The sequence below is a fragment of the Tachyglossus aculeatus genome, assembly GCF_015852505.1.
Source record: "Tachyglossus aculeatus isolate mTacAcu1 chromosome 12 unlocalized genomic scaffold, mTacAcu1.pri SUPER_6_unloc_1, whole genome shotgun sequence".
Taxonomy (NCBI): domain Eukaryota; kingdom Metazoa; phylum Chordata; class Mammalia; order Monotremata; family Tachyglossidae; genus Tachyglossus; species Tachyglossus aculeatus.
Window position 1 is genome coordinate 1595977 of NW_024044828.1, and position 23585 is coordinate 1619561.

At 40.6% G+C, this 23585-nt stretch overlaps 1 protein-coding gene across 1 annotated transcript; it reads right to left on the minus strand.

The window, feature by feature from the left end:
- Nucleotides 1–413: 413 nt before the first annotated feature.
- DUS4L (dihydrouridine synthase 4 like) lies at nucleotides 414–23489 on the minus strand. Its single transcript, XM_038740930.1, has 7 exons — nucleotides 23446–23489; nucleotides 15399–15536; nucleotides 12753–12874; nucleotides 10820–10937; nucleotides 5998–6120; nucleotides 4750–4976; nucleotides 414–970 (listed from the first exon to the last, which is right to left on the minus strand). The coding sequence occupies exons 2-7, from the start codon at nucleotides 15512–15514 to the stop codon at nucleotides 723–725; spliced, it is 954 nt and encodes a 317-aa protein (XP_038596858.1). The 5' UTR covers nucleotides 15515–15536; nucleotides 23446–23489; the 3' UTR covers nucleotides 414–722.
- Nucleotides 23490–23585: the final 96 nt, after the last annotated feature.

Below are 23585 nucleotides of genomic sequence, written 5' to 3' on the forward strand. Positions count from 1 at the left end.
TTCGAACAGTGCTTTGCACACAGTAAGCGCTTAATAAATGCCATTATTATCAGGGAACGGGGTTGGGATCCCAGTCAGGACCGGTGGGAGCGTCAACAGTTCCCCGTTTTGGTCGTGAGGGCTATTTGGGGGGAGGCAGAGACACCGGGATGCCGAGCATATTTGTACATATTTATTACTCTATTTATTTATTTATTTATCTTACTTGTACATTTCTATCCTATTTATTTTATTTTGTTGGTATGTTTGGTTCTGTTCTCTGTCTCCCCCTTTTAGACTGTGAGCCCACTGTTGAGTAGGGACTGTCTCTATGTGTTGCCAATTTGTACTTCCCAAGCGCTTAGTACAGTGCTCTGCACATAGTAAGCGCTCAATAAATACGATTGATTGATTGATTGATTGAGCGGGGCAGAAGACGTTAAGAACTCGGATCCGCCTGCCCTTCCATTCATTCAATCGTATTTATTGAACGCTTGAGCACTGTACTAAGCGCTTGGGAAGTACAAGTTGGCAACATATAGAGACGGTCCCTACCCAACAGCGGGCTCCACCCTTTCCCTCTCAGCTTCTCGGTCCATTTCCTTCAGGAATCTCTCCCTCCCTGCCCTCGCCGCTGGGTTTTCCGTGTCGGCGTGTCCGTTTCCGTCTGTCACTCCTGCACGGACTTGAGTTTTCCGCAAAGTATAAAATGGATACACAATGTCCACACAGCTTCAGAACCGTTATACGCCGTAATGATCCGCGAGGTAATCTAACACCGCCGAGGTGCTGGAGAGCGCGTTAAACATCCTTTTTTCCTGCTTTGAGGTGATCCTTTCCATCATGTACATTAGATGATGATGAAAACACGTAAAAGGAGTTCCGTGTTCGAGAGAGATATCAACCCAGTCCCAGATGCACTTCAGCGGGGTTTCTTCGTACCCCGCAAACATGGCTGGATTGGCCAAGAGCCCCCTGGCCACCATGACGCCTACAAACGACAATTCAGAAAAGACCGGTTAGTGCCGAGGTCCAAACTGTGAGCCCGCTGTTGGGTAGGGACCGTCTCTATACGTTGCCAACTTGGCCTTCCCGAGCGCTTAGTCCAGTGCTCTGCAACAGTAAGCGCTCAATAAATACGATTGAATGAATGAATGAATGAATAAAGACGATTGATTGATGGATTGATTGATCTTGTCGTCCGTCTCCCCCTTCTAGACTGTGAGCCCGTTGCCGGGTAGGGACCGTCTCTATATGTTCCCGACTTGGACTTCCCAAGCGCTCGGTACAGTGCTCTGCACACAGTGAGCGAAGTTAAGAGAAGCAGCGTGGCTCAGTGGAAAGAGCCCGGGCTTTGGAGTCAAGAGGTCATGGGTTCGAATCCCAGCTCTGCCACATGTCTGCTGTGTGACCTTGGGCAAGTCACTTAATCAATCTATCGTATTTATTGAGCGCTTACTGTGTGCAGAGCACTGTACTAAGCGCTTGGGAAGTACAAGTTGGCAGCATCTAGAGACGGTCCCTACCCAACAGTGGGCTCACAGTCTAGAAGAACTTAACTTCTCTGAGACTCAGTTACCTCATCTGGAAAACGGGGATTAAGACTGTGAGCCCCACGTGGGACAACTTGATCACCTTGTATCCCCCCCAGCGCTTAGAACAGTGATCTGCACATAGTAAGCACTTAAATGCCATCATTATTATTTGTTATTATTAATAAATACAATTGAATGAGTGAGTGAAACCACATTACCTTTTTCCCGCCACCAAGGTGCTAATGTAAGAGTTTACAAGCTTTCCAAATATACCCAATTTTCAATCTTTCCACTGACAGATGCCATCATTATTATTTGTTATAATTAATAAATACAATTGAATGAGTGAATGAAACCACATTACCCTTTTCCCGCCACCAAGGTGCTAATGTAAGAGCTTACAAGCTTTCCAAATATACCCAATTTTCAATCTTTCCACTGACAAATGCCATCATTATTATTTGTTATTATTAATACGATTGAATGAGTGAATGAAACCACATTACCCTTTTCCTGCCACCAAGGTGCTAATGTAAGAGCTTACAAGCTTTCCAAATATACCCAATTTTCAATCTTTCCACTGACAAATGCCATCATTATTATTTGTTATTATTAATAAATACAATTGAATGAATGAATGAAACCACATTACCCTTTTCCTGCCACCAAGGTGCTAATGTAAGAGCTTACAAGCTCTCCAAATATACCCAATTTTCAATCTTTCCACTGACAAATGCCATCATTATTATTTGTTATTATTAATAAATACGATTGAGTGAATGAAACCACATTACCCTTTTCCCGCCACCAAGGTGCTAATGTAAGAGGTTACAAGCTTTCCAAATATACCCAGCTTTCAATCTTTCCACTGACAAATGCCATCATTATTATTTGTTATTATTAATAAATACAATTGAATGAGTGAGTGAAACCACATTACCTTTTTCCCGCCACCAAGGTGCTAATGTAAGAGTTTACAAGCTTTCCAAATATACCCAATTTTCAATCTTTCCACTGACAGATGCCATCATTATTATTTGTTATAATTAATAAATACAATTGAATGAGTGAATGAAACCACATTACCCTTTTCCCGCCACCAAGGTGCTAATGTAAGAGCTTACAAGCTTTCCAAATATACCCAATTTTCAATCTTTCCACTGACAAATGCCATCATTATTATTTGTTATTATTAATACGATTGAATGAGTGAATGAAACCACATTACCCTTTTCCTGCCACCAAGGTGCTAATGTAAGAGCTTACAAGCTTTCCAAATATACCCAATTTTCAATCTTTCCACTGACAAATGCCATCATTATTATTTGTTGTTATTAATAAATACAATTGAATGAATGAATGAAACCACATTACCCTTTTCCTGCCACCAAGGTGCTAATGTAAGAGCTTACAAGCTCTCCAAATATACCCAATTTTCAATCTTTCCACTGACAAATGCCATCATTATTATTTGTTATTATTAATAAATACGATTGAGTGAATGAAACCACATTACCCTTTTCCCGCCACCAAGGTGCTAATGTAAGAGGTTACAAGCTTTCCAAATATACCCAGCTTTCAATCTTTCCACTGACAAATGCCATCATTATTATTTGTTATTATTAATAAATACAATTGAATGAGTGAGTGAAACCACATTACCTTTTTCCCGCCACCAAGGTGCTAATGTAAGAGTTTACAAGCTTTCCAAATATACCCAATTTTCAATCTTTCCACTGACAGATGCCATCATTATTATTTGTTATAATTAATAAATACAATTGAATGAGTGAATGAAACCACATTACCCTTTTCCCGCCACCAAGGTGCTAATGTAAGAGCTTACAAGCTTTCCAAATATACCCAATTTTCAATCTTTCCACTGACAAATGCCATCATTATTATTTGTTATTATTAATACGATTGAATGAGTGAATGAAACCACATTACCCTTTTCCCGCCACCACGGTGCTAATGTAAGAGCTTACAAGCTTTCCAAATATACCCAATTTTCAATCTTTCCACTGACAAATGCCATCATTATTATTTGTTATTATTAATAAATACAATTGAATGAATGAATGAAACCACATTACCCTTTTCCTGCCACCAAGGTGCTAATGTAAGAGCTTACAAGCTCTCCAAATATACCCAATTTTCAATCTTTCCACTGACAAATGCCATCATTATTATTTGTTATTATTAATAAATACGATTGAGTGAATGAAACCACATTACCCTTTTCCCGCCACCAAGGTGCTAATGTAAGAGGTTACAAGCTTTCCAAATATACCCAGCTTTCAATCTTTCCACTGACAAATGCCATCATTATTATTTGTTATTATTAATAAATACAATTGAATGAGTGAGTGAAACCACATTACCTTTTTTCCCCGCCACCAAGGTGCTAATGTAAGAGTTTACAAGCTTTCCAAATATACCCAATTTTCAATCTTTCCACTGACAGATGCCATCATTATTATTTGTTATTATTAATAAATACGATTGAATGAGTGAATGAAACCACATTACCCTTTTCCCGCCACCAAGGTGCTAATGTAAGAGCTTACAAGCTTTCCAAATATACCCAATTTTCAATCTTTCCACTGACAAATGCCATCATTATTATTTGTTATTATTAATACGATTGAATGAGTGAATGAAACCACATTACCCTTTTCCCGCCACCAAGGTGCTAATGTAAGAGCTTACAAGCTTTCCAAATATACCCAATTTTCAATCTTTCCACTGACAAATGCCATGATTATTTGTTATTATTAATAAATGATTGAATGAGTGAATGAAACCACATTACCCTTTTCCCGCCACCAAGGTGCTAATGTAAGAGCTTACAAGCTTTCCAAATATACCCAACTTTCAATCTTTCCACTGACAAATGCCATCATTACTATTTGTTATTATTAATAAATATGATTGAATGAGTGAACGAAACCACATTACCTTTTTCCCGCCACCAAGGTGCTAATGTAAGAGCTTACAAGCTTTCCAAATATACCCAATTTTCAATCTTTCCACTGACCGACGGAGTTTGGCTCCATTCATTCATCCATTCAATCGTGTTTACTGAGCGCTTACTGTGTGCAGAGCACTGTACTAAGCGCTTGGAAAGTATAATTCGGCGACAGAGACAGTCCCTACCCAACAATGTAGAACGTTTAGTTCTTTTTTTCCCCTCACACAGAAAGATAAACCAGCGTAAACAGCGGCTTCTTACCGTCCGTCCTCGTCATTTGCTTCACTGTCTCGGCCTCTTTCAAGCTTTTAATGTCTCCGTTGACGACGACGGGTATGGAGACGTTTTCCTTAATTATTTTAACCGCGTCGTAATGTACCGGTTGGTGTCTTTCTTCAACGGTCCTCCCGTGAACCGTTATCCAGGAGACCCCCGTGGCCTCGGCCTTTCGGCAGAGATCTATAGTTCTTGGGAGACGATCGTGAATCCTAAAATTCAAACCGGATTGAATTATTACAAGTTGGGGATCGAGCCTGCCAACTGACTTGCCCTCTCCCGAGCGCCTAGTAGTAATAATAATCGTGATATTTGTGCGGCGCTTACTTAGCTTAGAGACTGGGTAATCAGGTTGTCCCACGCGGGGCTCACGGTCTCAATCCCCATTTTACAGGTGAGGTGACGGAGGCAGAGGAAGTGACCTGCTCAAGGTCACTCAGCCGACAAGCGGCGGAGGCGGGATTGGAACCCACCACCTCTGACTCCCAAAGCCCGGGCTCTTTCCACTGAGCCACCCTGCCAATCGGGTTGGACGCGGTCCCCATCCCACGTCTTGCCCAGCTGCGGATTTGTATCTCGTAATGTCTCGGCCGGGTTGAATGTGTCTGAATTAAGGAATCAATGTCGGAGGAAAATGCTATCCCACGTCTACGCATTCATTCATTCGATCGTACCTGTTGAGAGCTTACTGTGTGCAGAGCGCTGTACTAAGCGCTTGGCATGAAACCAGAAACCCGAATGACTAGTGGAGATAATCATCACTTCCAAATGCGGGATTCACTCGTTCAATCGTCTATTACGTATTTACTATTCTATTCATTTTATTTTGTTAATTTGTTTTGTTGTCTGTCCTCCCCTTCTAGACTGTCATTCAATCGTCTATTACATATTTACTATTCTATTGATTTTGTTTTGTTAATTTGTTTTGTTGCCTGTCCTCCCCTTCTAGACTGGTGGGTAGGGACCGTCTCTATACGTTGCCAACTTGGACTTCCCAAGCGCTTAGTCCAGTGCTCTGCACACAGTAAGCGCTCAATAAATATGACAATGAGTGAATGAAACTTTTTGTGCTACTTTCCATCCATCACTGGTATTTATCGAGCACTGTACTAAGCGCTTGGGAGAGTACAAAACAAGACGTTCCCCGCCCACAGAGACCTCGGGTGATCAGTAAAGCTCCTTCTTGTCTACTATTTTCCAAGCGTTTAGTGTGAAGCCGGAACTTAGCCGTACCTTATTTTAATTGACACGGAAAATGCGATGTCGTCCACTTGATTCCTTACTTGTCTTACCATGTCTCTGACAAGCTCAGGATTATTTATTAAACAGGCACCATAACCTTCTGCCATCGCCCACCTTTACATAAAAAGACAACAACAAAATAAATACTGATGCTTATAGTGCCAGGGTGGTTTATGTGTCCTGATATCCCACTCCTTCTGCGTTGCTCTGATTTGCTCCCTTTATTCTCAGCAGTTACATGTGTGTGTGTGTGTATACATATATACATATATGTAATTTATTTATATTTATATATATCTGTAATTTATAATAATAATGGCATTTGCTAAGCGCATAATAATAATAATAATGGCATTTGTTAAGCGCTTACTATGTGCAAAGCACTGTTCTAAGCCCTGGGGGGATACAAGGTGATCAGGTTGTCCCGCGTGGGGCTCACAGTCACCATCCCCATTTTTACAGGTGAGGGAACTGAGACTCCGAGAAGTTAAGTGACTTGCCCAAGGTCACACAGCAGACACGTGGCGGAGCTGGGATTCGAACCCACAACCTCTGACTCCAAAGCCCGGGCTCTGTCCACTGAGCCATGCCGCTTCTCTAATTTCTATTTATTTATATCTGTAATTTATTCTTAATTTATTTTTATCTGTAATTTATTTATAGTTAATTTATTTTTATTTTTCCTGTAATTTATTTATAGTTAATTTGTTTTTATTTATATCTGTAATTTATTTAGAGTTAATTTATTTTTATTTATATCTGCCCGGGCTCTGCCCACTGAGCCACGCTGCTTCTCTAATTTCTATTTATTTATATCTGTAATTTATTCATAGTTAATTTATTTTTATGTATATCTGTAATTTATAGTTAATTTATTTTTATTTATAACTGTAATTTATTTATAGTTAATTTATTTTTATTTATATCTGCCCGGGCTCTGTCCACTGAGCCACGCTGCTTCTGTAGTTTCTATTTATTTATATCTGTAATTTATTTATAGTTAATTTATTTTTATTTTTATCTGTAATTTATTTATAGTTAATTTATTTTTATTTATATCTGTAATTTATTTATAGTTATTTATATCTGTAATTTATTTATAGTTAATATTTTATTTATATCAGTAATTTATCGATAGTTAATTTATTTTTATTTTTATATGTAATTTATTGATAGTTAATTTATTTTTATTTATATCTGTAATTTATTGATAGTTAATTCATTTTTTAAAAATCTGTAATTTATAGTTTATTTTTATTTATATCTGTAATTTATTTATAGTTAATTTATTTTAAATTATATCTAATTTATTTATAGTTAATTTATTTTTATCTGTAATTTATTTATAGTTAATTTATTTTTATTTATATCTGTGATTTATTTCTATATTTTTTTATATCTGTAATTTACATCTAGACTGTACACTTGTTGTGGGCAGGGACTGTGCCTGTTATACCATTATATTGTACTCTCCCAAAAGCCTAGCGCGGTGCTCTGCACACCGTAAGCGTTCAATAAATACCACGGATTAATGGCGTACTGTTGTATTCTTGAACCTAGGGAGATAAATGGACGATAACTAGGATCGAAAATGAGGCACCCAAGACATTTTCCTTCTGGATTTCAGAAACAGAGTACTTATAACGATAAATTTGTCAGATTTCTTTGGCAGCAATCCAAAAAAAACAAAACAAAAACGACCTAATTGGAAAGTTTCTGGGGCTAACGTTCTTTTTACCGCTGATCATCCATGCCACTTCTGACACGATTATTCGACGTCTGGGTTTGTGCGATGGACTTTTACGTCACACTGTGGTCGCCCTGGCTGCGGTGTCCTCCTTGCCACCCCACATCCCTTCCTTTCTTCAAACCCCTTAAAAATCAATCGATCAATTGTATTTATTGAGCGCTTACCGTGTGCAGAGCACTGTACTGAGCACTTGGGAAGTACAAGCTGGCAACATATAGAGACGGTCCCTACCCAACAGCGGGCTCACAGGCTAGAAGGGGGAGACAGAGAACCAAACCAAACGTATTAACAAAATAGAATAGATATGTACAAGTAAAATAAATAGAGTAATATGTACAAACACATACATCAGTCAATCAATCGTATTTATTGAGCGCTTACTGTGTGCACAGCACTGTACTAAGCGCTTGGGAAGTCCAAGTTGGCAACATATAGAAACGGTCCCTACCCAACAGCGGGCTCACAGTCTAGAAGGGGGAGACAGAGAAGAAAACCAAACGTATTAACAAAATAAAATAAATAGAATAGATATGTACAAGTAAAATAAAGAGAGTAATAAATATGTACAAACACATATACATCAGTCAATCAATCAATCGTATTTATTGAGCGCTTACTGTGTGCACAGCACTGTACGAAGCGCTTGGGAAGTCCAAGTTGGCAACATATAGAGACGGTCCCTACCCAACAGCGGGCTCACAGTCTACAAGGGGGAGACAGACAACCAAACCGAACATACTAACAAAATAAAATAAATGAATAATAAAATACATAAATAAATAAATAAATAAATAAAATACACCTCTTCCTATCGTTTCAAATCTCTGCAACCTCACTCCCGGCAGTTGGGCATACTTTGGGGCTCGATTCTCTCCCGTTTACGTTTGGACGTGTCTCCTTTTATCCCCGTCCCGGGCCTCAGTGAGTTATGTACGCCCATTTGTCTATTTATTTTACTTGTACATATCTATTCTATTTATTTTATTTTGTTAGTATGTTTTGTTTTGTTGTCTGTCTCCCCCTTCTAGACTGTGAGCCCACTGTTGGGTAGGGACCGTCTCAGGGCTTAGAACAGTGCTTTGCGCATAGTAAGCGCTTAATAAATGCCATTATTATTATTATTATTATTATTATTATTGTCTCCTCTCTTCCACCTCGCCGTTAGCTCCTTGAGGCTCACACATCCCGGGGACTCCGCTCACTCTGGGTGCTCAATAAACGTGGCGGAAAACACGCCGCCGTTAGCGTCTCGAGGAGCACTGCGAAGCCTTGCGGGCTCCCTTCGGGGTTCAGTGCGTTTTGGGTGCTCAATAAATGCAGCTGAAAATGTGCCGCCGACAGCTCAAGAGGCACGGCGCTTCTCTGTGGATTCCCTTCACGGCTCGGCGCCCCGTGAGCGCTCAATAAATACAGTAGCAAATAGTCATTCATTCAATCGTATTTATTGAGCGCTTTCTGTGTGCAAAGCACTGTACTAAGTGCTTGGGAAGTACAAGTTGGCAACATATATAGGCCTTCCCAGACTGAGCCCCTTCCTTCCTCTCCATCCCCTGCCGTCTTACCTCCTTCCCTTCCCCACGGCACCTGTATATAGGTATATATGTTTGCACATATTTATTACTCTATTTATTTTACTTGTACATATTTATTACTCTATTTATTTATTTTACTTGTACATATCTATTCTATTTATTTTATTTTGTTAATATGTTTGGTTTTGTTGTCTGTCTCCCCCTTCTAGACTGTGAGCCCACTGTTGGGTAGGGACCGTCTCTATATGTTGCCAACTTGGACTTCCCAAGCGCTTAGTACAGTGCTCTGCACACAGTAAGCGCTCAATACGATTGATTGATGTATATGTGCTTGTACATATTTATTACTCTATTTATTTATTTTACTTGTACATATCTATTCTATTTATTTTATTTTGTTAATATGTTTGGTTTTGTTGTCTGTCTCCCCCTTCTAGACTGTGAGCCCGCTGTCGGGTAGGGACCGTCTCTACATGTTGCCAACTTGGACTTCCCAAGCGCTTCGTACAGTGCTCTGCACACAGTAAGCGCTCAATAAATACGATTGATTGATTGATGTAAATGTGTTTGTACATATTACTCTATTTATTTATTTTACTTGTACATATCTATTCATTTTATTTTGTTAATATGCTTTGTTTTGTTCTCTGTCTCCCCCTTCTAGACTGTGAGCCCGCTGTTGGGTAGGGACCGTCTCTATATGTTGCCAACTTGTACTTCCCAAGCGCTTCGTACAGTGCTCTGCACACAGTAAGCGCTCAATAAATACGATTGATTGATGTATATGTGTTTGTACATATTTATTACTCTATTTTACTTGTACATTTCTATTTATTTTATTTTGTTAATATGTTTTGTTTTGTTCTCTGTCTCCCCCTTCTAGACTGTGAACCCACTGTTGGGTAGGGACCGTCTCTATATGTTGCCAACTTGGACTTCCCAAGCGCTTCGTACAGTGCTGTGCACACAGTAAGCGCTCAATAAATACGATTGATTGATGTATATGTGTTTGTACATATTTATTACTCTATTTGTTTATTTTACTTGTACATATCTATACTATTTATTTTATTTTGTTAATACGTTTGGTTTTGTTCTCTGTCTCCCCCTTCTAGACTGTGAGCCCGCTGTTGGGTAGGGACCATCTCTAGATGTTGCCAACTTGGACTTCCCAAGCGCTTCGTACAGTGCTCTGCACACAGTAAGCGCTCAATAAATACGACTGATTGATTGATCGATCCATGGAAGTTTCTCTCAAGTATCGGGGCGGGAACTTGAGGTGGCTCTCCTCACCTTGCAAGAATTATCTCTTATACCCGCGGGCCCCCTTTGTCGGGCACGCGTGCCGAAGCGTTAGGTGGTGGGGTCGGTTCTTTTACTTTTAATAATAATAACGATGGCATTTATTAAGCGCTTACTATGTGCAAAGCACTGTTCAATAGGGAAGAGCAGAAGGATGGTTTACCGTGCTCCCATTGACTTTTCCCAATGCTCTCAGTACATTCTTCCAACTCCTTTGAAGCATTTTTACCTCTGAGGGCACCCACAGTTAACGTCTATTCCACTGGCGTACGGGCAGACGATAGTCGCGGCATCGGCTAGGAGTTGCGCGTCTTTAGCAGCAAACTGAACGATCAGCGGGCAGTCGCCTAAGGAGGTGGGCGGGAACGCATCAGTGACGTACAAAACTCACTCCTTCAAAATAACATTCATTGGCAATGTTGGCAAAAGGGCAAAGCTACCGAATCTTTTTTCAATCAATCGTATTTATTGAGCGCTTACTGTGTGCAGAGCACTGTACGAAGCGCTTGGGAAGTCCAAGTTGGCAACGTCTAGAGACGGTCCCTACCCAACAGCGGGCTCACAGTCTAGGAGGGGGAGACAGACAACGAGACAAAACATATTAATAAAATAAATAGAATAGTAAATATTTTTTATTTTGTTCATTCATTCATTCAATTGTATTTATTGAGCGCTTACTGTGTGCTGAGCACTGTGCTGAGCGCTTGGGAAGTACAATTCTGCACCATATAGTTAATATTTTAACAAATTTTAACAATATTTGCCCAAATTCATTCAATCGTATTTATTAAGCGCTTACTGTGTGCAAAGCACTGTACAAAGCGCTTGGGAAGTCCAAGTTGGCAACGTCTAGAGACGGTCCCTACCCGACAGCGGGCTCACAGTCTAGAAGGGGGAGACAGACAACAAGGCAAAACCTATTAATAAAATAAACAGAATAGAAAATATTTTTTATTTTGTTAATATTTTAACAAATTTGAACAATATTTGCCCAAATTCATTCAATCGTATTTATTGAGCGCTTACTGTGTGCAGAGCACTGTACGAAGCGCTTGAAAAGTTCAAGTTGGCAACGTCTAGAGACAGTCCCTACCCGACAGCGGGCTCACAGTCTAGAAAGGGGAGACAGACAACAAGACAAAACATATTAATAAAATACATAGAATAGTAAATATTTTTTAGTTTGTTCATTCATTCATTCAATTGTATTTATTGAGCGCTTACTGTGTGCTGAGCACTGTACTAAGCACTTGGGAAGTACAATTCTGCAACATATAGTTAATATTTTAAGAAATTTTAACAATATTTGCCCAAATTCATTCAGTCGTATTTATTGAGCGCTTACTGCGTGCCGAGCACTGTACTAAGCACTTGGGAAGTCCAAGTTGGCAACAGTCTTAATCCCCGTTTTACAGATGAGGGAACTGAGGCTCCGAGAAGTTAAGTGACTTGCCCGAGGTCACACAGCAGACATGTGGCGGAGCCGGGATTCGAACCCATGACCTCGGACTCCAAAGCCCATGCTCTTTCCACTGAGCCATGCTGCTTCTAATATTACAATACAATATTACATTATAATAATACAATATTCTACACACAATATATTATATAATAACATATAATAATCATATAATATACAATAATACATAATAATGCAATATAATAATTACATCATATGCATAGCATAACAATAAACATATAATAATATATGATAAAATGATAAATATGTAATACAACAATATATAATATAATAGCACAACAATATCATTAATAATTATAATATAACACGATAATCATATAATATTCACAATGCAATAATGATATAACAATATAATACATATAACATAACGATATATAATACATAATAATCATTATATAGCACAATAAAATTCTAATAATATAATAAATGTTATTATAACATAATATAATGATAATATAATATTGTATATTATATATAATTATATGATAATATATTATAATAATATAAATTGAAGGCAGGCAGAGGCCTTCATATAGGGAGCGGCTCGTCCGGGAGAGTTCTAAGATAATCAATCCTATTTATTGAGCGCTTACTGCGTGCAGAGCCCTGGACTAAGCGCTTGGGAAGTCCAAGCTGGCATCCCATCGGAGCACCGGCGCCCGGCGGATTACGGATCGAATACCTTGGTTTGTGGTGAATTCGCTGTCCCTAGCTTTCACCGACCTAACGAAATCAGCGGCAATTATCATTGGCGTGTAACACAGATCGCAGTTGTATCTCCGGACCAGTGTCCTGAAAGCCAGCCTGTGAGCATATAAAAACGGATGCATCATCATCATCATCATCAATCGTATTTATTGAGCGCTTACTGTGTGCAGAGCACCGTGCTAAGCGCTTGGGAAGTCCAAGTTGGCAACATCTAGAGCCGGTCCCTACCCAACAGTGGGCTCACAGTCTAAAAGGGGGAGACGGAGAACAAAACCAAACATACTAACAAAATAAAATCAATAGAATACATATGTACAAGTAAAATCAATAGAGTAATAAATATGTACAAACATATATACAGGAACATATATACATATATACAGGGATGCAGGACATAAGGGTAATAATAAATGAGTAAATAAATTAAACTCATTTACTTCCAGACCCAAGAGGCATTAATTATGAATGATTATTCATAATTCCTCTCCTCTCCCCCTCATCATCATCATCATCAATCGTATTTATTGAGCGCTTACTGTGTGCAGAGCACTGTGCTAAGCGCTTGGGAAGTCCAAGTTGGCAACATCTAGAGCCGGTCCCTACCCAACAGTGGGCTCACAGTCTAAAAGGAGGAGACGGAGAACAAAACCAAACATACTAACAAAATAAAATAAATAGAATAGATATGTACAAGTAAAATCAATAAATAAGTAGAGTAATAAATATGTACAAACATATATACAGGAACATATATACATATATGCAGGACAGAAGGGTAATAATAAATGAGTAAATAAATTAAACTCATTTACTTCCAGACCCAAGAGGCATTAATTATGAATAATTATTCATAATTCCTCTCCTCTCCCTCTCGTCATCATCATCATCAATCGTATTTATTGAGCGCTTACTATGTGCAGAGCACTGTGCTAAGCGCTTGGGAAGTCCAAATTGGCAACATCTAGAGACGGTCCCTACCCAACAGTGGGCTCACAGTCGAAAAGGGGGAGACAGAGAACAAAACCAAACATACTAACAAAATAAAATCAATAGAATAGATATGTACAAGTAAAATCAATAAATAAATAGAGTAATAAATATGTACAAACATATATACAGGAACATATATACATATATGCAGGACAGAAGGGTAATAATAAATGAGTAAATAAATTAAACTCATTTACTTCCAGACCCAAGAGGCATTATGAATAATTATTCATAATTCCTCTCCTCTCCCTCCTCTCCCCCTCGTCATCATCATCATCATCAATCGTATTTATTGAGCGCTTACTATGTGCAGACCACTGTACTAAGCGCTTGGGAAGTCCAAATTGGCAACATCTAGAGCCGGTCCCTACCCAACAGTGGGCTCACAGTCTAAAAGGGGGAGACAGAGAACAAAACCAAACATACTAACAAAATAAAATAAATAGAATAGATATGTACAAGTAAAATCAATAAATAAGTAGAGTAATAAATATGTACAAACAAACATATATACATATATGCAGGGATGCAGGACAAGGGTAATAATAAATGAGTAAATAAATTAAACTCATTTACTTCCAGACCCGAGGCATTAATTATGAATAATTATTCATAATTCCTCTCCTCTCCCTCCTCTCCCCCTCGTCATCATCATCATCCATCGTATTTATTGAGCGCTTACTATGTGCAGATCACTGTACTAAGCGCTTGGGAAGTCCAAATTGGCAACATCTAGAGACGGTCCCTACCTAACAGTGGGCTCACAGTCTAGAAGGGGGAGACAGAGAACAAAACCAAACATATTAACAAAATAAAATAAATAGAATAGATATCATCATCAATCGTATTTATTGAGCGCTTACTATGTGCAGAGCAGTGTACTAAGCGCTTGGGAAGTACAAATTGGCAACATATAGAGACAGTCCCTACCCAACAGATATGTACAAGTAAAATAAATAGAGTAATAAATATGTACAAACATATATACAGGAACATATATACATATGTACAGGGATGCAGGACAGAAGGGTAATAATAAATGAGTAAATAAATTAAACTCATTTACTTCCAGACCCAAGAGGCATTAATTATGAATAATTATTCATAATTCCTCTCCTCTCCCCCTCGTTCCCCTCTCCATCCCCCCCATCTTACCTCCTTCCCTTCCCCACAGCACCTGTATATATGGCTATATGTTTGTACACATTTATTACTCTATTTACTTTATTTGTACATATCTATTCTATTTATTTTATTTTGTTAGTATGTTTGGTTTTGTTCTCCGTCTCCCCCTTTTAGACTGTGAGCCCACCGTTGGGTAGGGACTGCCTCTAGATGTTGCCAACTTGGACTTCCCAAGCGCTTAGTACAGTGCTCTGAACACAGTAAGCGCGCAATAAATCCGATTGATGATGATGATGATGAGTACATAAATTAAACTCATTTACTTCCAGACCCAAGAGGCATTAATTATGAATATGCCTTTGAACCACGCTCATAAAATCACCTCAGCAGGCATTCAGAGGATAGAAACCGCCCCCCCCCCCCCCCCAAACCAAGCAAGTCCGATTTTGAAGTTCACTAAAAAAATACGGAAAATCCGAAGGTTTGGAAAATGGAAAATACCTACTTGGAATAACGGACCATAGGCGCACAGATTTTTACCAGGTGCCCCGACTGGAACATTTCCAGGGGATTTTTTTTCTCCCCGTGACATTGTGCGGCTTCTTTGGAAGTGCTTGTCATGAATATCAAATCCTTTTCAAATCTGGAAAAAAAAAAAAAGCTGGTTTCATAGTCAAATTATTTTTAACGGCATAATAATAATAATAATAATAATGGCATTTATTAAGCGCTTACTATGTGCAAGGCACTGTTCTAAGCGCTGGGGAGGTAGAGACAGTTCATTCTAGTCAAATGAACTATTGAATACTATTCAATTTCAAAGTCCATAAATATTCCCTGTGTGACCCCCTGATGACCTTGTATCTCCCCCAGCGCTTAGAACAGTGCTTGGCACATAGTAAGCGCTTAACAAATCCCATCGTCATCATCATCATTATTATTTTCTGGGCCTCAGTTCCTTCCTCTGTAATAATAATACTGATAATCGTGGTATTTGTTAAGCGCTTACAATGTGTCAGGCACTGTACTAAGTGCTGGGATGGATACAAGAAAATCGAGTTAGACAAAAACCCTGTCATCATCATCAGTTGTATTTATTGAGCGCTTACTGTGTGCAGAGCACTGTACTAAGCGCTTGGGAAGTACAAGTTGGCAACGTATCGTTGTCCCACGTGGGGCTCGCAGTTTACATCCCCATTTGACAGATGAGGGAACTGAGGCCCAGAGAAGTGAAGTGACTTGCCTAAGGTCACGCAGCAGACCAGCGGCAGAGCAGGGATTAGAATAATAATAATTATGATGATGATGGCATTTATCAAGCGCTTACTATGTGCAAAGCACCGTTCTAAGCGCCGGGGAGGTTACAAGGTGATCAGGTTGTCCCCCGGGGGGCTCACAGTCTTCATCCCCATTTTACAGATGAGGAAACTGAGGCCCAGAAAAGTTCCCACGACCTTCTGACTCTCAGGCCTGGGCTCTAGCTGCAATTAATAATAATACTAATAACAATAATAATAATGGCATTTATTAAGCTCTTACTATGTGCAAAGCACTGTTCTAAGCACCGGGGAGGTTACAAGGTGATCAGGTTGTCCCCCGGGGGGCTCACAGTCTTCATCCCCATTTTACAGATGAGGAAACTGAGGCCCAGAAAAGTTCCCACGACCTTCTGACTCTCAGGCCTAGGCTCTAGCTGCAATTAATAATAATACTAATAACAATAATAATAATGGCATTTATTAAGCTCTTACTATGTGCAAAGCACTGTTCTAAGCACCGGGGAGGTTACAAGGTGATCAGGTTGTCCCCCGGGGGGCTCACAGTCTTCATCCCCATTTTCCAGATGAGGGAACTGAGGCTCAGAGAAGTGAAGTGACTTGCCCCAGGTCACACAGCAGGCATGTGGCGGAGCCGGGATTCGAACCCACGACCTCTGACTCCAAAGCCCGGGCTCTTTCCACTGAGCCACGCTGCTTCTCTAAGTCGCACCGCAGACAAGAGCCCGGGCTTTGGAGTCAGAGGTCATGGGTTCGAATGCCGGCTCCGCCATTGTCAGCTGTGGGACTTTGGGCAAATCACTTCACTTCTCTGGGCCTCAGTTCCCTCATCTGTAAAATGGGGATGAAGACAGTGAGCCCCCCCCCCCCCGTGGGACGACCTGATCACCTTGTAACCTCCCCAGCGCTTAGTACAGTGCTTTGCACATAGTAAGCGCTTAATAAATGCCATTGTTATCTTCTAGACTGTGAGCCCCCACCGTGGGACAACCTGATCACCTTGTAACCTCCCCAGCGCTTAGAACAGTGCTTTGCACATAGTAAGCGCTTAATAAATGCCATTAAAAAAACAGTGGCTGAGCTGGGACAACCTGATCACCTGGTAAGCTCCCCAGCGCTTAGAACAGTGCTTTGCACATAGTAAGCGCCTAATAAATGCCATTTAAAAAAACAGTGGCTGAGCTGGGACAACCTGATCACCTTGTAACCTCCCCAGCGCTTAGAACAGTGCTTGGCACATAGTAAGCGCTTAATAAATATCATTAAAAAACAGTGGCTGAGCTGGGACAATCTGATCACCTTGTAACCTCCCCAACGCTTAGTACAGTGCTTGGTACATAGTAAATGCTTAGTAAATACCATTAAAAAAAAAAAGTGGCTGAGCTGGGACAACCTGATCACCTTGTAACCTCCCCAGCGCTTAGTACAGTGCTTTGCACAAACTAAGCGCTTAATAAATGCCATTATAAAAAACAGTGGCTGAGCTGGGACCACCTGATCACCTTGCAGCCTCCCCAGCGCTTAGTACAGTGCTTTACACATAGTAAGCGCTTAATAAATGCCATTAAAAAAAAAAAAGTGGCTGAGCTGGGATTTGAACCCATAACCTCCTCACTCTTAGGCCCGTGTTTTAGCCACTACACTGCGCTGCTTCTCGAGAGCATTTACATTCCCATTTATAGAGCGTTTACTATGTGCAGAGCAGTGTACTAAGCGCTTGGGAGAGTACAGTGTAACAACAGACACATTCCCAGTCATCTTTGTTGTGCCACAACACATTCCCAATCATTTCTAGAGCATTTACTATGTGCAGAGCAGTGTACTAAGCGCTTGGGAAAGTACAATGTAACAACAGACACCTTCCCAGTCATATTTATTGGGCGCTTACTGTGTGCAGAGCACTGTGCTAAGCGTTTGGGAGAGTATAACGTAACAACACGTTCCCAATCGTATTTATTGAGTGCTGTGTGACGAGCTCTAGTACTAAGCGCCTGGGAGAGTACAATGCAACAACACATTCCCAATCATTTCTAGAGCATTCACTATGTGCAGAGCAGTGTACTAAGCGCTTGGGAGAGTACAATGTAACAACAGACACATTCCCAGTCATCTTTGTTGTGCCACAACACATTCCCAATCATTTCTAGAGCATTTACTATGTGCAGAACAGTGTACTAAGCGCTTGGGAAAGTACAATGTAACAACAGACACCTTCCCAGTCATATTTATTGGGCGCTTACTGTGTGCAGAGCACTGTGCTAAGCGTTTGTACAATGTAACAACACATTCCCAATCGTATTTATTGAGTGCTGTGTGACGAGCTCTAGTACTAAGCGCCTGGGAGAGTACAATGCAACAACACATTCCCAATCATTTCTAGAGCATTTACTATGTGCAGGGCAGTGTACTAAGCGCTTGGGAGAGTACAATGTAACAACAGACACATTCCCAGTCATATTTATTGTGCAGCAACACATTCCCAATCATTTCTAGAGCATTTACTATGTGCAGAGCAGTGTACTAAGCGCTTGGGAGAGTACAGTGTAACAACAGACACCTTCCCAATCATATTTATTGAGCGCTTACTGTGTGCAGAGCACTGTGCTAAGCGCTTGGGAGAGTACAATGTCACAACACGTTCCCAATCGTATTTATTGAGTGCTGTGTGACGAGCTCTAGTACTAAGCGCCTGGGAGAGTACAATGCAACAACCCATTCCCAATCATTTCTAGAGCATTTACTATGTGCAGAGCAGTGTACTAAGCGCTTGGGAGAGTACAGTGTAACAACACACACATTCCCAGTCATCTTTATTGTGCAACAACACATTCCCAATCATTTCAAGAGCATTTACTATGTGCAGAGCACTGTACTAGGCGCTTGGGAGAGTACAATGTAACAACAGACACATTCCCAGTCATATTTATTGTGCAGCAACACATTCCCAATCATTTCTAGAGCATTTACTATGTGCAGAGCAGTGTACTAAGCGCTTGGGAGAGTACAGTGTAACAACACACACATTCCCAGTCATCTTTATTGTGCAACAACACATTCCCAATCATTTCTAGAGCATTTACTATGTGCAGAGCACTGTACTAAGCGCTTGGGAGAGTACAGTGTAACAACAGACACATTCCCGGTCATATTTATTGTGCAACAACACATTCCCAATCATTTCTAGAACATTTACTATGTGCAGAGCAGTGTACTAAGCGCTTGGGAGAGTACAATGTAACAACAGACACCTTCCCAGTCATATTTATTGAGCGCTTACTGTGTGCAGAGCACTGTGCTAAGCGCTTGGGAGAGTACAATGTCACAACACGTTCCCAATCGTATTTATTGAGTGCTGTGTGACGAGCTCTAGTACTAAGCGCCTGGGAGTGTACAATGCAACAACCCATTCCCAATCATTTCTAGAGCATTTACTATGTGCAGAGCAGTGTACTAAGCGCTTGGGAGAGTACAGTGTAACAACACACACATTCCCAGTCATCTTTATTGTGCAACAACACATTCCCAATCATTTCAAGAGCATTTACTATGTGCAGAGCACTGTACTAGGCGCTTGGGAGAGTACAATGTAACAACAGACACATTCCCAGTCATATTTATTGTGCAGCAACACATTCCCAATCATTTCTAGAGCATTTACTATGTGCAGAGCAGTGTACTAAGCGCTTGGGAGAGTACAGTGTAACAACAGACACCTTCCCAATCATATTTATTGAGCGCTTACTGTGTGCAGAGCACTGTGCTAAGCGCTTGGGAGAGTACAATGTCACAACACGTTCCCAATCGTATTTATTGAGTGCTGTGTGACGAGCTCTAGTACTAAGCGCCTGGGAGAGTACAATGCAACAACACATTCCCAATCATTTCTAGAGCATTTACTATGTGCAGAGCAGTGTACTAGGCGCTTGGGAGAGTACAGTGTAACAACACACACATTCCCAGTCATCTTTATTGTGCAACAACACATTCCCAATCATTTCAAGAGCATTTACTATGTGCAGAGCACTGTACTAGGCGCTTGGGAGAGTACAATGTAACAACAGACACATTCCCAGTCATATTTATTGTGCAACAACACATTCCCAATCATTTCTAGAGCATTTACTATGCGCAGAGCAGTGTACTAAGCGCTTGGGAGAGTACAATGTAACAACAGACACCTTCCCAGTCATATTTATTGAGCGCTTACTGTGTGCAGAGCACTGTGCTAAGCGCTTGGGAGAGTACAATGTCACAACACGTTCCCAATCGTATTTATTGAGTGCTGTGTGACGAGCTCTAGTACTAAGCGCCTGGGAGTGTACAATGCAACAACCCATTCCCAATCATTTCTAGAGCATTTACTATGTGCAGAGCAGTGTACTAGGCGCTTGGGAGAGTACAGTGTAACAACACACACATTCCCAGTCATCTTTATTGTGCAACAACACATTCCCAATCATTTCAAGAGCATTTACTATGTGCAGAGCACTGTACTAGGCGCTTGGGAGAGTACAATGTAACAACAGACACATTCCCAGTCATATTTATTGTGCAACAACACATTCCCAATCATTTCTAGAACATTTACTATGTGCAGAGCAGTGTACTAAGCGCTTGGGAGAGTACAATGTAACAACAGACACCTTCCCAATCATATTTATTGAGCGCTTACTGTGTGCAGAGCACTGTGCTAAGCGCTTGGGAGAGTACAATGTCACAACACGTTCCCAATCGTATTTATTGAGTGCTGTGTGACGAGCTCTAGTACTAAGCGCCTGGGAGAGTACAATGCAACAACACATTCCCAATCATTTCTAGAGCATTTACTATGTGCAGAGCAGTGTACTAAGCGCTTGGGAGAGTACAGTGTAACAACACACACATTCCCAGTCATCTTTATTGTGCAACAACACATTCCCAATCATTTCAAGAGCATTTACTATGTGCAGAGCACTGTACTAGGCGCTTGGGAGAGTACAATGTAACAACAGACACATTCCCAGTCATATTTATTGTGCAACAACACATTCCCAATCATTTCTAGAGCATTTACTATGTGCAGAGCAGTGTACTAAGCGCTTGGGAGAGTACAATGTAACAACAGACACCTTCCCAGTCATATTTATTGAGCGCTTACTGTGTGCAGAGCACTGTGCTAAGCGCTTGGGAGAGTACAATGTCACAACACGTTCCCAATCGTATTTATTGAGTGCTGTGTGACGAGCTCTAGTACTAAGCGCCTGGGAGTGTACAATGCAACAACCCATTCCCAATCATTTCTAGAGCATTTACTATGTGCAGAGCAGTGTACTAGGCGCTTGGGAGAGTACAGTGTAACAACACACACATTCCCAGTCATCTTTATTGTGCAACAACACATTCCCAATCATTTCTAGAGCATTTACTATGTGCAGAACAGTGTACTAAGCGCTTGGGAGAGTACAATGTAACAACAGCCACCTTCCCAGTCATATTTATTGGGCGCTTACTGTGTGCAGAGCACTGTGCTAAGCGTTTGGGAGAGTATAATGTAACAACACACTCCCAGTCGTATTTATTGAGTGCTTACTGTGTGCAGGGCACTGTACTAAGCACTTGGGAGAGTTCAATGTAACAACAGACACATTTTGTTTTGTTGTCTGTCTCCCCCTTCTAGACTGTGAACCCGCTGTTGGGTAGGGACTGTCTCTAAATGTTGCCGACTTGTACTTCCCAAGCGCTTAGTACAGTGCTCTGCACACAGTAAGCGCTCAATAAATACGATTGAATGAATGAATATTATTATTACCCCAGAGCTCAGAACAGTGCTTGGCACGTAGTAAGCACTTAACAAATACCATCAGTATTATTATTATTATTACCCCAGCGCTTAGAACAGTGCTTGGCACATAGAAAGCGCTTAGCAAATACCATCAGTATTATTATTATTATTACCCCAGCGCTTAGAACAGTGCTTGGCACATAGAAAGCGCTTAGCAATACCATCATTATTGTTATTATCCCAGCGCTTAGAACAGTGCTTGGCACACAGTAAGCGCTTCACAAATACCATCACTATTATTATTATTATTACCCCAGCGCTTGGAACACTGCTTGGCACATGATAAGCGCTTAACAAATACGATTACTATTAAGGTCGTGGGTTCAAATCCCGACTCCTCCACTTGTCAGCTGTGTGACTTTGGGCAAGTCACTTCACTGCTCTGGGCCTCAGTTCCCTCATCTGGAAAATGGGGCTGAAGACTGTGAGCCCCTCGTGGGACAATCTACCCCAGCGCTTAGAACAGTGCTTGGCCCATAGTAAGCGCTTAACAAATACCAACATTATTATTATTATTAACAAATACCATCAGTATTATTATTATTACTCCAGCGCTTAGAACAGTGCTTGGCCCATAGTAAGCGCTTAACAAATACCATCATTACTAGTATTATTACCCCAGCGCTTAGAACACTGCTTGGCACATGGTAAGCGCTTAACAAATACCATCATTATTACTATTATTACCCCAGCGCTTAGAACAGTGCTTGGCCCATAGTAAGCGCTTAACAAACACCATCATTATTAGTATTATTACCCCAGCGCTTAGAACAGTGCTTGGCACATAGTAAGCGCTTAACAAATACCATCATTATTAGTATTATTACCCCAGCGCTTAGAACAGTGCTTGGCCCATAGTAAGCGCTTAACAAATGCCATCATTATTAGTATTATTACCCCAGCGCTCAGAACAGTGCTTGGCCCATAGTAAGCGCTTAACAAATTCATTCATTCATTCAATCGTATTTATTGAGCGCTTCCTGTGTGCAGGGCACTGTACTAAGCGCTTGGGACGTCCAAGTTGGCAACATCTAGAGACGGTCCCAACCCGACAGCGGGCTCACAGGCTAGAAGGGGGAGACTGACGACAAAACACAACATAAAATAAAATAATTATTTTATAAAATAAACGGAATAAAACACATAAAACTAAAATAAATAGAAGAAATCTGTACAAATAGAGTCATGAATCTGAATAAGTAGAATAAAATGAAGAAAAACAAAATAAATAGACTGTGAGCCCACTGTTGGGTAGGGACTGTCTCTATGTGTTGCCAATTTGTACTTCCCAAGCGCTTAGTACAGTGCTCTGCACATAGTAAGCGCTCAATAAATACGATTGATGATGATGAAATAGAATAAATCCGTACACATAAAATAAATAGAGCAATAAATCTGTACAAATAAAATAAATAGAGCAATAAATCTGTACAAAGAGATGTACATATAAATACCATGGACTGATTGCCTGCCCGTCGTTGGGTCGGGACCGTCTCTCTCTGTTGCCAAACTTGTACTTCCCAAGCGCTTAGCACAGTGCTCCAGCACCCAGAGAGCGCTCAATAAATACCATTGAATGAATGGGGCTGGGAGA